Source organism: Sapajus apella, unplaced genomic scaffold (assembly GCF_009761245.1).
Source record: "Sapajus apella isolate SASKATOON/1434 unplaced genomic scaffold, GSC_monkey_1.0 scaffold6, whole genome shotgun sequence".
NCBI classification, from domain to species: Eukaryota; Metazoa; Chordata; class Mammalia; order Primates; family Cebidae; genus Sapajus; species Sapajus apella.
Genome location: NW_022436946.1, coordinates 18,219,000 through 18,234,730, shown reverse-complemented (window position 1 = coordinate 18,234,730; position 15,731 = coordinate 18,219,000). Strand labels below are relative to the sequence as shown.

Here is a 15,731-nt window from a genome sequence, read left to right as displayed (position 1 = left end):
AGGGTGGCCGCGACGCGGGGAGGGGACGGCTCGCGGGGGAGAAGTTCAAGACACGCCCACGTAAGGGACCCAAAATAACCGACACGCAGAGTGCCCGAAATCAGACAGGAAGCCCAGTAATCCGGGGCGTTGAGTCGCTGTTCCCTGACAGCGAGCGCCTGGCGTAGGGCGGGGAGCCAAGGGTCCGACCGCGAGGGGCGGGCGCGGCGGGGCGGGGAGGGGCGGGGCGCGAGGCGCGGGCCTATTAAAGGCGCGGCCGGGCGGCGGGGTCGGAGCGCCCGGGGCCACCATGGAGCGCGACGGCTGCGCGGGGGGCGGGAGCCGCGGCGGCGAGGGCGGGCGCGCTCCCTGGGAGGGCCCCGCGGGGAACGGCCGCGATCCGGGCCGCAGCCACGCTGCCGAGGCGCCCGGGGACCCGCAGGCGGCCGCGTCCTTGCTGGCACCCATGGACGTGGGGGAGGAGCCGCTGGAGAAGGTGGCGCGCGCCCGCACGGCCAAGGACCCCAACACCTATAAAGTGCTCTCGCTGGTAGGTGCGCGGCCAGGCCCGGGCGCCCGGGAGGTCTGGGAGGACGGAGAGGGCGGCGCCGAGCTCCCGCGCCCGCCGCGCGGTCAGCCCGGGGCCCCGGAGGGAGGCGTGGTCCGGGAGCGCCTCTTCGCCCGCGCGCTCCTCCGCAGCTTTTGCAAGTGCTCTACGTCTCCGCCCCTGCCCGGTACCCTGGTAGGGCGGGATGGTTCACTCTCACTTGAATAGCGGATGCCTGTGAAAGCTCGCTGTTCAAAATGGTCATCCTTAGAAATACTCGCCCCCCCGACCCAGAAGAGTACGAGTTTTTAGAGGAGAAAAATTACAAACGCGAAAAATTGTTGGTCTTAAGAAGGTGCATCGATGTGTTGCTTCTTTTGGGGGGCTCTGAGTGCAGTATGCGTGACTTTACTTGGGTTAACTGGTTCCAGTTGAAGAGTTATCAGAGCTCTTTAAGTTTTATTAGGAACTTTAGGGAACACTTTTTCCCTTTGGCTCCGTTTTGGAATTTCCTTGCAGCTGCTCAGAAATTCCGTGGATATTCACGTTATGTGACTGAAGAAACCTTTATGATTCTTTGCCCTGTCTTCTAACCATAGGCCACACGGTTTGTGTTGCTAACAAAAGCTACCTATTACTCCTCTGCTATTTTGCTATGACAGTTGCAGGACCCACAGTCAACTTGATGAAATGTGGGGATTCGTTTTTACCGTGAATTCATGGTGGAAAGTGTTGATTGAGAGAAGGCCTGAATTCCTGGCTGTTATTGATTGCTGAGACCTTGCATTAACTCCCCCTGTTAAAACGCGCGCTTTGAATGAAGAGACCCCCCCAAACGGGCTTTGTGTAAGCAACATGGATGTTTATTCACCTGGCTGCAGGTGGGCTATGTCGAAAAGGGCTTTAGCGAAGGTCTGTGGGATAGGAGTTGGTTTCATAGGTTGGGGCAAATTTTTGGGGTAGGGGGCAGGGGTGTTATGGAGTAAGATTAGTTGCAGTGATGGGGGTAGGGGCAAGGAGTGTCATCATAAGTTCAGTTACAATGGCGAGTGGAGTAAGGCGTAAGAGTAGTTAAGATGGCAGGGTGGGGTGAGGAGTATTCACATTATCATAATACCAGTTAAAATGGCAGGGTGGGTTGATGTTGGGTTGGGGGGAAGCTTCACTGGGTGATCAGGGAGAATGGAGAATGCTGGCAGGGGGTGGGGGTGATTAGCCGAGCCAGGCAAGGCTTTAGACTTTCTGGGTCCGGGCTTGCACCTGGAGGTCTAACACTCGCCAAACCTAATTTTTTTCTGTGTTAAAATGGAAACATCGACTCCCTTGTGCATTGCATGGGATTATTGTGAGAATCAAGCTGAAAAATGTGTGTGAGGAAGTAAATTGGAAACCCCAGGAAATGGAATCATTTTTATCGTATTAAGTGGAGATCACAGATTTCTATGTATAGTGTACCCTAAAATATGAGTGAACTTACATATGAGTGAACAATACTTCGTAGAAAAACTTCTAATTTTTAAAGTCTCCTTTCATTTTGTATGCATTTCCATTTTCACTATATTTGGGATATCATGGAGATGCTACAATACTTTGAGGAATCAATCTTCCTAGACTTAAGAGATGATGTCATATACTTTGTATTTACAAAGAAGCCTAAGGTTCAAAGAATAAGTATCCCGAGCCACATGATGTTTGCATCTCAAGATAAAATTTTGCACCTTGTATTGTATCACTGTTTGAGTCTGTAATAACACGATATTGATAAGGACTTAGTCTCTTGAGTCACCTTTTTAAAATTTTGTTAATGGAAGACCTTAGCTTTTACAAGCTGATCACTTAAATTGTTTAGTATCCATACCTTCAGATGTTTCACTCATGATGAGGTAGTCAGTCAATAAGTGTACATGGAGTCTGTGTGTAACTCCAGTGCAAAACCATTTCTACATGCCTACAAATCTTTAAAGGTTTTTAAATGCAAAATTCAGTTTTTAAATTGTTCTTGCTCATTTACTTATACATCCACAACAGATATCAGCAAAGGTCAACTTTTGGAACAAGCTTTCTAGTCTTTGAGAACTGCAGTCAACTGGTCAAACAGCGTTCCATTATGGTCTGATGATGCAACTCTGGGCATTTGACATGGAAGTGTCCTAGGACTGATTTCCACAAGTAGGACTACCGTGGACCTTTTTTATTCCATTGATTGGGGCCTTTTGCATCTATTGAATTGGAAAGAATTCTTACTTTATATCTTTTGATGGAACACTGTGAGATATTAACATAAAATGTCACCAATAGACCTGGTGCAGTGACTCATACCTATTATCTCGGCACTTGGGGAGGCTGAGGCAGTTCAATTGCTTGAGTCCAGGAGTTTGAGACTAGCCTGGGCAACATGACGAAACCCCATCTCTACAAAAGATACAAAAATTAGCTGGGTATGGTGGCATGTGTCTGTATTCCCAGCTACTTGGGAGGCTGACATGGGAGATTCACCTGAGCCAGGGAAAGTTAAGGCTGCAGTGAGCTGTGATTGTGCTACCGCTCTCCAGGTTGGGTGACACAGTGAGACCCTTTATTGTTGAAATTGCTATTTAGTGATTGAACTGAAGTTGCAAACTCTTATTCTTTCTCTTCCCTACTTCAGTGCTTTCTTCCCCAACCCTCATACCCCCCAGAATTTTCCCACATAATGGGCTCCAAAGGGAAAAGGCCCAAAAGGAACCTGACAATTATCATCAAAGAGCTCTGGGACATGTCTTCTAGAGAGGAGCTACAATTATAGAATTCCTTTTTTTCAGATTAAACCTCAGCACACTTTTTATAAAGCTGCAGAAATGAATTGGACTAATTGGACCCTGGGGTTGGGATTAGGACAGGCCCACCACAGTGGTCCTCAGCTACACTGTTTTAATTTAGCAGGATAAATAGAACAGTTGCCTTGCCTTGTGGAGGCAGTCATGCTGAAGTGGCAATGTAATTACATTATTCTGCAGTTTTCTCAGATAAACTAAAATGTAGAGGCGTGAGAGTGGGTGAAGAAATAAGGATTTTGTCCTAACATGGCTTCTCCCCAGTGTGGTGTTTGATCCTAGGAGAGGGTCACCAAGCTCTGCTTTAGAGGCTTTTGGCCCTGGGCCCTGGAAATGCTTATGCCTAGGCATTGAGCCAAACTGAGGAAAACAGCAAGAGGGAAAAGCAAGTATTGTTCCCTACATGGATCAGTAGGTATGTTAAATATTAGGTGCCTTTCCTTTGCTGTAAATGAAGTTTTGAACTGAAATGTAGACTTCTGCTGAGATGTTGCATTGACTTGGAGATGTGTTTAAATATCCCTCTTGTTACTTGGCATGATTTTGGAGGATCATGTAATTCTTAACGACATTGCAATACATTCTCCAGTTAGCTCCTCAAAAGCATTATTTTGTGTGTGTGTTTGTGACCTGCTGTACTTATGAATACGTATATCTGTGTATCTGTGTATGTGTAAAGGGCTTTGTGTGTGGGTGGTGGTCACTGAAGACTACTTTCCTGTTTCAGTGAAAGAGTTCTTTTTTTTTTTTTTTTTTTTTTTTTTTAAATATAAGTAGAGAGTCTGTTTGGCCCAAGTTCGAAGACTGCAACCCATGAGCACAGATTCAAGTTGCCCTGAGTATATGCTCCTATTAGTAGCAATTACAAATGGGTTTTTAAAGGAAAAAAGAAGAGGCAGTTCCTAAGTTTTTTATCAAGCATTTATGTTACAATAGTAAGCTATTAGTTGGCTATACATTGCTCTTTGTAGCACAGATTCCAGAAACATGAAGATAGTGGGTGAGGCAGCTGTCAGGAACAAAATACTTTAAAAGATTTGCCCCTAGGAATGGGTGCAGAGATGTGACTGATGTCCCATGCTCCTGTCTCTCAGGGCCTGATAAATTTTGCATAGTTCGCATTTCTCAGACTGCTCTGAGCAATTTTTCTTTCTCATTTCCTCCTTTTGATAAAATCTTTCTCTTCTGAAAATACTGAGGATCAACATTTTGGATGTAAGTTTGTCCCACGTTGCTGGGAAGGCTCATTCCGGATAATCTTGTCCCATGTCAGAGGGAATGAGCAGAAGTACTAAAACTTAAGAACTTAGTGAGATTTCAGGGCCGAATGGGTTGGCAACAATTCAGGGTTTGGATTCAACAAGAAAGGGACAGAGGAGTGGGATCTCAGGCCATTCACTTACGCTGGAGTTGTCATGTTGGATCAGTTCGAAACATCTAGCTATTTTGATTCGTTTTTTGTTATAGAATTTTGTAGTAGACTTTAGATATCTAGAAATACATAGCATAATCAATTTAAGAATAAAAAATATGACACAAATAAGGATAATTATCAACAAAACAACTTGAAACACAAATATGAAAAGTGTTCCTATCCCTGAAGGTAATCAAATGAATATTTTAATCCACTTGTTGTCCTGGTCTAAAGAACCAAGTGTTGGCCGGGCACGGTGGCTCACGCCTGTAATCCCAGCACTTTGGGAGGCCGAGGCGGGTGGATCACGAGGTCAAGAGATCGAGACCATCCTGGTCAACACGGTGAAACCCCGTCTCTACTAAAAATACAAAAAATTAGCCGGGCATGGTGGCACGTGCCTGTAATACCAGCTACTCAGGAGGCTGAGGCAGGAGAATTGCCTGAACCCAGGACGCGGAGGTTGCGGTGAGCTGAGATCGTGCCATTGCACTCCAGCCTGGGTAACAAGAGCGAAACTCCGTCCCCCCCCCCCCCCCCAAAAATAAATAAATAAATAAATAAAAATAAAAATAGAACCAAGTGCTGAAGATCTCCACTGAGGAAGATGTCCACTCAGGCAGGGCAGCCTGATACCGTCTTATCTAACGTGATTGGAAAGAGTCCTTTATTTCATGGCATTTTCCATTAAACACAATCTACAGGTTAGAGGCCATGATCTTTGATGTTTTTGTCTCCTGAGAGTTTGCTGTTAAAAGAATCCTTAATTAATTTAGAATTTTCAGTGAGAAACTTATAAGGCCTTGGCAATAATGAAGAATATCACCTTGTTAATGGGAAAACCAAACTCTGTAAAATATTTTAAAGAGGTTTATTCTGAGCCAAGATGAGTGACTGTGGTTCAGGGAAACATATTCTCAAGGAGTCCTGAGAACATGCACCTGAGGCAGTTGGATTACCATTTTTTTTTTTTTTTGAGACGGAGTTTCACTCTTGTTACCCAGGCTGGAGTGCAATGGCGCAATCTCTGCTCACGGCAACCTCCGCCTCTCGGGTTCAAGCAATTCTCCTGCCTCAGCCTCCTTAGTAGCTGGGACTACAGGCGTGCGCCACCATGCCCGGCTAATTTTTGTGTTTTTAGTAGAGACAGTGTTTTACCATGTTGACCAGGATGGTCTCAATCTCTTGACCTTGTGATCACCCGCCTCTCCCTCCCAAAGTGCTGGGATTACAAGCGTGAGCCACCGCGCCTGGCCAGGTTTACCATTTTTTAAAATATATTTCAGGGAGGCAGGAGTTATTAGCGAAGACATATATCAATACATGAAAGGTATGTACATTGATTCCATATGAAAAGGTGGGATGTCTTAGAGCAAGGGCTTACCAGTTATTTATTCAGTGTATTCAGAGATTCTTTTTTTTTTTCTTTTATGACAGTCTTGCTTTGTCACCCAGAGTGGAGTGCAACGGTGTGATCTCATGCCACAGCAGCCTCCCCTTCCTGGGTTCTAGCAGCTCTCCTGTCTCGTCTTCCCGAGTAGCTGGGATTACAGGCACACACTGCCACTCCTGGCTATTTTTTTGTGTTTTAGTAGAGATGGGGTTTCACCATGTTGCCCAGGCTGGCCTCAAGCTCCTGAGCTCAGGCAATCCACCCGCCTTAGCCTCCCAAAGTGCTACGATTATAGGCGTGAGCCACCGAACCTGGTGATTCAGAGATCCTTTAATTTGCAATTGATTAAAGGGGTAAGGCTCTGTTTAAAACTTAGAATCAACAGAAAGGGATGTTGTGGCTGGGTGTGGTGGCTCATGCCTGTAATCCCAGCACTTTGGGAGGCTGAGGCGGGTGGGATTATTTAAGGTCAGGAGTTCGAGATCAGCCTGACCAACATGGTAAAACCCCATCTCTACTGAAAATAAAGAAAAATTAGCAGGATGTGGTAGCACATGCCTGTAGTCCCAACCACTTGGGAGGCTGAGGCAGAAGAACCACTTGAGCTCGGGAGGTGGAGGTTGCAGTGAGCCAGGATTGCACCATTGCACTCCAGCCTGGGTGACAGAACAAGACTGTCTCAAAAAAAAAAAAGAAAAAAAGGATATTGTAAGTTAAGCATGCTATGTAGCAATATTATGGTTTGCATACATGACTTAACTTTCTCCTTGCATAGCCTTAAGGTCTTGTTTATAACTTGATGTCTTATTGCCACAGACTGTTTTTTGCAGTCTTATTTCTATTGTAACATTAATGCAGGTCAATTGTTTTGCCTAACTCCAAAAGGGAGGGAATATGAGGTGCATTTGACCTCTCTGCCTATTTTGACTGAGAACTCAGTTTTTAAGGTTTCTCTGGGGTCTCCTTGGCCAAGAGCAGTTCCGTTCAGTTGGTTGAGGGCTTTGGATTTTATTTTTAGTTTACAACTTTTCAGGAGAATGGGTTCATAAGCTCCTTCATCCAGGTGCGAGGATTTTCGCATTCTTATTTGAAAGGGAGAAAGCTGAGAGTGTAATGTAAGTTAAACAAATGGAAGAGCCTTAGGCCAGGGAAAGTTAAAGCTTTCTGTAAGCTTTGCCAATTGACTTTTCATTATTCCATTTATTTATTCTTCCACTCTGAAAGACTGGGTGTGGTTTGCACAGTGGAAAGGCTGATGCATCCGATCTCAATCAGCTTCAACTACACAAGATAAGATTTCAGGCTGAGCATAGTGGCTAATGCCTCAAATTCCAGTACTTTGGGAGGCTGATGTGGGAGGATTGCTTGAGCCCAGGAGTTCAAGACCAACCTGGACAACATGGTGAGACCTCCTCTCCACAACATGTGGTAGGACCTTCAGAAATGGAGAATGCAATGGGTTCATGCTGGTACCAAGCACTGATTTTAGAGAAAAACACCAGGCAATGGTGGGAAGTCACTGTGAATCCTGCTGACCTAAAGAAAAACTGAGGCAAAATTAATGTAAGTAGAGAGTTTTATCTGGGCCAAGTTTGAGGAATGCAACCCAGGAGCCTAGATTCAATTTGCCCTGAGAATATGCTCTGAAAGAATTCATTGTAAGTGTCAGAAGCTGGCATTATTTGAGATTTGAGTGTAAAAATTATAATTCAGTTAGCTTCCTTTTCCTTCCCTTACAATCCATTATCTTAACTCTAGAATACAGAAGGAAGAATGTTCAAGCTAAGTCCCTGCTCTAAATCAGACTTGGAGTTGACATCACTCTTTGGTTTATAAAATGTGTTATCTCTCTAGCCGTAGTTTAACATTTTATTTCAGAATAACCAACGCATCTTAAGAGGCCAGAGAAGTGTCCCCTGTGTCCCTTATGGTGTTTGTTTCACATGTTCTAATAAAATGCACAAAGGATTCCTAGGAACCCAAGTATTTACTATTAGGCCGAAGGTGGTACCTGGCACTCAGTATCAGCTTTTAATTGGTTGGACGAACGTCCTGCATTTTAGTTAGACTGAGCCACACTTTGCCTTGGAAAAAGGGAAGATGGGAAGACTGAACACACAAGCAGGGACCCATGGGGCCTGTGATGGTCAGGAATCCAAATAGAGATGACACTTGGGTATAAATTCAGGTGTAAGATTTAAACTGGGACATACATTTATTTGGGTATAGGGAGATGGAGGAGGTAGCGAATGAACAGAAGTACCCAACTAAGGTGAGTGTGCCTAGGAAGAGGCACGCTCTTCTTGGTGTGCCTTGGTGATAACTTGGATTAGAATCAGAAATCTAGTCAGTGAATATTCCCTCAGGTACAAACACTCCAAGTGTGGCAGTCGGCCTGTATGAACGAGAGTCTCCTTTACTCCTTCACTGTCCCCAAGGCCTCTTTGATTTTGGTAACTTTGCTGCCACACCCCGAGTTCAGTCTTTGTGATTCTTGTAGATGGCGCACTCTTCAGCATTGCTTTCCCATCACTTCCCTTCTTGTGCCTTGAATCATGTTCTGGTATTCCTCTGGCACCATTTATAGCTCAGCTGTTTCTACTCCATGTAGTCTTTTTCTCAGGGATAGGCAGCTACTGTTTCAAAAACATTTTGCTCATTTCTCTTCTGTTTCACTTGTTTAGTTAACTTTGGACACTCAGGTTTGTCATCTCCTGCCCAATCATAACTCTGAAGAAAATCCCTGGTGGTCACATTGAGAGACCTTATGTGTTCTGTATGATAAAGAACTGGGGCCGTTACCCTTTCTAGAACAGAAATTTTCATCTATCAGATTTTTTTTTTGAGATGGAGTTTTGCTCTGTCACGCGGCTGAAGTGCAGTGGTATGAACGTGGCTCACTGCAACCTCCGTCCGCGTCCCAGTTTCAAGTGATTCTCTTGCTTCAGCCTCCCGAGTAGCTGGGATTACAGGCACACACCACCACACCTGGCTAATTTGTGTGTGTGTGTGTGTGTGTGTGTGTGTTCTAGTAGAGACAGGGTTTTACCACATTGGACAAGCTGTTCTTGAACTCTTGACCTCAAGTGATCTGCCCACCTTGGCTTCCCAAAGTGCTGAGGTCACAGGTTTGAGCCGTTACGCCTGGCTCTATCAGGTTTTCATCTTCATCCAGCTGACTCTTTACCTTAAGTAGAAATATTAAAGGCAAAAGAAATAGTTTCATATTCAATTTTGCTTTTTAGTTTGATGAATACCATTGTAAGATATTTGTGTGATATTTAAGATACAGCAAATATATTTCATCTATGGCGTTTTTTTTTTTTTTTTTTTTTTTTTTTTTTACAAGCCAGAGAACTTTATCATGATTCATAACTTCTTTTTTTTCTTGCTAGGGGAAGAGGCATTTTAAGTTCCAGACAACTTAGGAACAAATAAGCTTTTGGAATACAACTTGTAATTAGAGATCTGCTTTTGGTTAAAATAAACATGCCTCCATCAACCATAAAATATCCCCCAACAAGAAAAAATAAACAAGAAAACTTTTAGCAAATGAACTCAAGGCAGAACATAGATTACTCTTCTAAGCATAAATATTCAAAATTAAGACCCAACTCAAAAGTTTCTTATCAGATAAAAACTAAGTTAAGCATTTACCAAGGAAAGACAGTGTAGTAACACATTTAAGGTTTTTCAAAAGAGTGACCAGCACATTCAGTTAAATATTAACGAGAGGACTCTATTTTCTGAGTATTTTAGTTATCTGAGATTTAGTTACAATTAAGGTAATATCTGTAGTGTCTTTGAAAAATTATTCTTACCTTTTTTTTACTTTTAGTTTTTAGAAGAAGAGTTGGTAGAAAGGTAAATGGTAGAAGTTTAGATGATTATAATCATTTATGTAGCACTTGGCAGTTTTAAAAAGCATTTTCTCATATATTTTTGATTGATCCTCAATACTCCACAACTGTGAAATAGGAAAGTGTGGTGACAGTCAATTCTGCTTTACAGATAAGGAAGCTGAGGCTCAGTCAGGGATTCAGCCAGGTTTTCATGAAAACGTTATTGTGCATAAAAACCACCTGGGAAGTGTTAAAGACAGAGATTTTTAGGCTCCATATTAGATCTAGTATGGTTTATTCGATTTGGAATGGACCCAAAGAATCTGTACTTTTTAACAAGTACCTCAGGTTATTCAGATGTAGGTGGTTCATTTACTCCACTTCTAGAAAGAGTGGGCCAAATTTATAGGCAGAAGCCACACCATTAGTAAGTAATAGACTATCATGTTAACTGGAAGGACTTTTAATTACAGATTTTTATCATGGACTAATAGCTAATGCCATCCCATTCATTTGCTCAGTGTTATATCCTAGTCATCAAGCTTGGCCCGCTGTTGGGTTTCCAACTCTCCGTTGCCCGGTTCAATATAACAATGTGTAAGAAATTTCTGGTGTGATGATGCTAAAGATTGCCTCTATAGTGAGATGTAGTATGTGTCTTTGGTAGTTCAGTGACTAGATTCCAAAATTAGTGGAAACCAAAATTAGTGCATTTTATTAATGTGAAATCAATAATCAACTGTTTCTGTGAACTTCCAAAGTATGTATACTTTTGGGAAATTGTGTTTTTCTTCTTAGTTTGAGTTTCTTTCTTGGCTTATTTTTAAATGCAGTAGAATAGAAAAACAGAGAGTTGTGATAGAAAGTCATTTTGGGCTGGGTGAGTTGGCTCATCCCTCTAAAGGGGGCCAAGGCAGAAGGATCACTTGAGGCCAGAATTTAAGATCAGCCTGGGCAATATACTGAGACCCCATGTCTCTCTCTTTCTCTCACCCTCTCAATCTCTCTTTATCTCTCTCTCTCTTTTTCTTTTCCTTACTCCCTCTCTTTTTCTTTCCCTTACTCCCTCTCCCTCCCTCTCTCCACATATATATATATACATACATACACACACACATGTACACACACACATGTTCTCCATATTGTATACATATATGTGTATGTGTACATATCTATATATGTATACATATAAGAAAGTCATTTTGGAGGAAGTGAATTGTCACAAGTATATCTCATTTATGGATTGACCATTTTCTCACCATTATTTCAGGACTTTGCACAGACTTAACTGGCAAACATTCTATCACAGGTGTGATCTGAGAGTCTTAAAAAAAAAATCACTCTATCTTGGTTTTCAGGTGAATATTTTTGAGAAAGCAGCTTGTTCCTAAAGGTGTGTTTCCCAACCCTCCTCCCCCTTAGAAAGCTTTTTTTTTCTGACATTAGCAAGCATCTGGGGGGTCTTGATGAACCATCTAGGGCCTGTGATCTCTTATGGTTAGAGAGAGAACTGAAAAGAAAATCAGTGGTTTTTTATGATGTTACATAATAACTTGTGTAGTAAAATAGATATAACCATCATGAAATTTTTTTCAAATAAAGTCTCATTGGTCAAGAGTATTTTTTAGTGACTCTGGATTTATTTATTTTTTTTTTTATTCTTTTTTTTATTGCATTTTAGGTTTTGGGGTGCATGTGAAGAACATGCAAGATTGTTGCATAGGCACACACGTGGCAGTGTGATTTGCTGCCTTCCTCCCCATCACCTATATCTGGCATTTCTCCCCATGCTATCTCTCCCCAGCTCCCCACCCCACACTGTCCCTCCCCTATTTCCCCCCGGCAGACCCCAGTGTGTGATGCTCCCCTCCCTGTGTCCATGTGTTCTCATTGTTCAACACCCATCTATGAGTGGGAACATGCGGTGTTTGATTTTCTGTTCTTGTGTCAGTTTGCTGAGAATGATGGTTTCCAGGTTCATCCATGTCCCTACAAAGGACACAAACTCATCGTTTTTGATGGCTGCGTAATATTTCATGGTGTATATGTGCCACATTTTCCCTGTCCAGTCTATCATCGATGGGCATTTGGGTTGGTTCCAGGTCTTTGCTATTGTAAACAGTGCTGCAATGAACGTTCGTGTGCATGTGTCCTTATAGTAGAACGATTTATAATCCTTTGGATATATACCCAGTAATGGGATTGCTGGGTCAAATGGAATTTCTATTTCTAGGTCCTTGAGGAATCGCCACACTGTCTTCCACAATGGTTGAACTAATTTACACTCCCTCCAACAGTGTAAAAGTGTTCCTATTTCTCCACATTCTCTCCAGCATCTGTTGTCTCCAGATTTTTTAATGATCGCCATTCTAACTGTTGTGAGATGGTATCTCAATGTAGTTTTTATTTACATTTCTCTAATGACCAGTGACGATGAACATTTTTTCATATGTTTGTTGGCCTCATGTATGTCTTCTTTTTTAAAGTATCTGTTCATATCCTTCGCCCACTTTTGAATGGGCTTGTTTGTTTTTTTCTTGTAAATCTGTTTTAGTTCTTTGTAGATTCTGGATATCAGCCCTTTGTCAGATGGGTAGATTGCAAAAATTTTTTCCCATTCTGTTGATTGCTGATTCACTCTAATGACTGTTTCTTTTGCTGTGCAGAAGCTGTAGAGTGACTCTGGATTTACTTATTTATTTATTATTTTTATTTACCATTCTTAGGGTATAGACTCTGGATATATTTATAAGCAAAAGACAACACAGCACAAAATTTGAGCTAAAATATTTAAGGCAGCAGTTCTCAAAGTGTGTCCCAGGGATCCCTGGGGGTACCTGAAGAGGCTTTTGATTGTTTTTGTTTTTGAGACAGAGTCTCAGTCTGTCATCCAGGCTGGAGTACAGTGGTGTGATCTCAGCTCATTGCAACCTCCACCTCCCCAGTTCAAGCCATTCTCATGCCTCAGCTTCCCGAGTAGCTGGAATTACAAGTGTGCACCATCATGCCCTGCTAATGTTTGTGTTTTTAGTAGAGATGTGTTATGGCCACGTTGATCAGGCTGGTCTCCAACTCCTGGCCTCAAGTGATCCACCTGCCTCGGCCTTCCAAAGTGCTGGGATTACAGGCAGGAGCCATACAGCATTTGGCCTCTGAAGAAGCTTTCAAGGGGCCCTTACGTTCAAAATTACTGTAACAACAAGATTAAGACATTATTTGCCCTTTCACTGTGTTGACTTTTATACCGTGGTATTGAAGGAGTGATGCACCTTAGCAGGAGTTATTCCAGTGGCACCAATTGTACAAGTCATGCACTTGCAATTTAAAAAAAAAAAGCCATTTCACTAAAAAGAACACCTTAGATGAAGCAACAAAAATGTCCTTGGTGAAGCAGATTTAATAATCTCAAACCTAGATTACCCATTTTATATTCTGTGTGACACAATTGGAAGTATGGGTGTAGCAAATCTACTGCATATTGAAGAACTGTTCTAGAGGAAAAGCAGCTGTGCAGTTGTTTAAGTTACAAGCTGAACTAGCTAATTTTTTTCAAGGAACGCCATTTTTATTTGAAAGAACTGACAAACTTTTTATTTAGACTTATTTATTTGGCATGTTTTCTCAAAAATGAGTGATGTTAGCTTGTCTCTTCAAGGAAAACCAAGGATGCTGTCAGTTGTCTATGATAAAATCTGAGGTTCCAAGCAGAAATTAGATTTTGTAAAACTTGTTTGTGCCATTTGAGTGTCACAGCTTCCTGATTCTTACACAAAATTGATGAAGACAGTGAGGAATGTGTTTTTTTAAATGTTGTTTAATGACATGCATTAACATTTGGAAGAATGATAGAGCTCAGTGAACCAATGTTTCCAAAGGACAAGTCGATGATATTACAAAATTATGCATTGGTATAATTTCCATTCAAAGTGCAAGATAGACTAAAAAATTTTAATGTAACAGTATGAAAAGTTCAGTAATGTCTTTTCCATTTTTATGCCATAATTTTTTTATAAGACAAATATATTAAAGATAAAAATTATTTCAGGAGCACAGATATATGCATACTATCGAAACAAATACGAGGTGATTAATAAATGAGAACAAATTACCAATGAACAGTGTTTCTGAAGTTGAAAAGGTGACACTAACAGTGCTAAATACACAGGCTTTTGTTTTTTTCTTCAGATTCAGTTTTTTTTGTGTGAATTTAATATGAAGATGAGGAGTCCATTTGGCAACCTAAAATATTTACTTATTGAAATAAGTAAATATTAATACTTTAATAAACTATACAGAAAAGATAATGAGATAGACATGTGCATTTATGGAACTGCATGTCAGTCAGCCAGTTCCCTGCAGAGGGAATTCCCAGCATGACCTCATTCATTTGTGAGGACACAAAGCGTTCCTTATTTAGACACCCATATTAATCTACTGCTCCAGCATGGCCGGCCCTCCACTTATTGATGGTTTCCTTCTGCTGTGAACGCACATGTCCAGTTGTCTGCTTCTTGGAATAGACATTTTCCTTTCTCATCCACCAGCCATTAGAGGAGGACTGGGACCTTGCCGATGATTGATTCTACCCATTCTGGTGGCCCTCTTTCATCATCATATCTGGAATCAGATGAGTTTCCATAGCTGCTGCTTTTTTTCATATCTTGCTGAAGCAGAGTTTTCAAAAGCAAAATCCACAAACTCAGCTATTCCCCAGAAGAAATCCGTTATCCAAGATAATCTCCATGGAGACTGACTCCAGCTGCCTAACACTTGTCCATTTGAGAGGTAAACCATCTTGCCCCCATTCTCTGCTTCAGAGCAACTGGCCATTTAAGAAATTCATACTTTTAGAATTTTGGTATGGTTTTTAAGAAGAATGTCCATAGTCATCTGAAAAGGCATCTTAGGGTTGTCAGTAATTTTTAGAAGTATAATGGGATCCTGATAAGAAAAATTTTGTGAACATAGGCTTTTAGGAAAGGTGTACATTCAGTAACATTTTTAAGAACTAGGGGATGTGAGGGTGATCTGGCTTTGACATCTATCACCCCATTGATCACCAGGGCTGAGTTGTCTGATCTGGCTGGCTAGGCGGGTGTCCCTGTCCTCCCTCACTGCTCCACATGTGTCCCTCCCAAAGATGTGCGCTCAGTTGAAGAGGGCGACCATCTCCAGTAGATGAGGCCCAGTCTTTGGTCAAGGGTATATGAGTAGCTGCACTGCTCTGCTAGAACCTGCAGACAAACGCTCAAGAACTAGGGAGAGGAGAGTGAAAACGTAGTTACAATGATTGTATCTTTACATTCTTTTATAGATTTCAAAATACTTCTACATCTCCTACCTCATTGGTCCAAACCACAGCTCTGCCATTATCCATCCCCATGTTAGAGATGAAAAATTATGGCTCAGAGAAATTTTGGGGATTTTTCAAGATCACAAAATTAATAATTCTGTTAATCTCATCTGTGTGGTTTATTGGTGAATAGTTTTGGAGTCAAACAAAATCAGGTTTAAATCCTGGCACTATTACTAGCTGTTTGAATATAGACAAAAGAGTTTCCTAAGTATCAGCTTCCACAACTATGGCATAGAGACAAAATTATGTCAGAGTGTGTTATGAGAAGTAAATCAATATAACGTGTACAAAATGTTGCATAATGTGCCCTGAATAAGTGGTTGTTTTTCTCATTACTGTTGATGAGCTTCAATGTGACTGTGAATTTTTTATTTTTCCTTACTTAGA

The 15,731-nt window shown here is 41.9% G+C and overlaps 1 protein-coding gene and 1 pseudogene across 1 annotated transcript in view; one reads left to right on the top strand and one right to left on the bottom strand.

Moving 5' to 3' along the window:
• The first annotated feature begins 277 nt into the window (after window positions 1-277).
• ENPP1 (ectonucleotide pyrophosphatase/phosphodiesterase 1) overlaps window positions 278-15,731 on the top strand; it is an 84,640-nt gene continuing 69,186 nt past the window's right edge. Inside the window, exon 1 of the mRNA XM_032274761.1 lies at window positions 278-529. Within this exon, the coding sequence (XP_032130652.1) occupies window positions 290-529 (240 nt within the window). The 5' untranslated portion in view covers window positions 278-289. The remainder of the gene's footprint in view (window positions 530-15,731) is intronic.
• On the bottom strand, window positions 14,522-14,784 carry LOC116549290 (annotated as a pseudogene).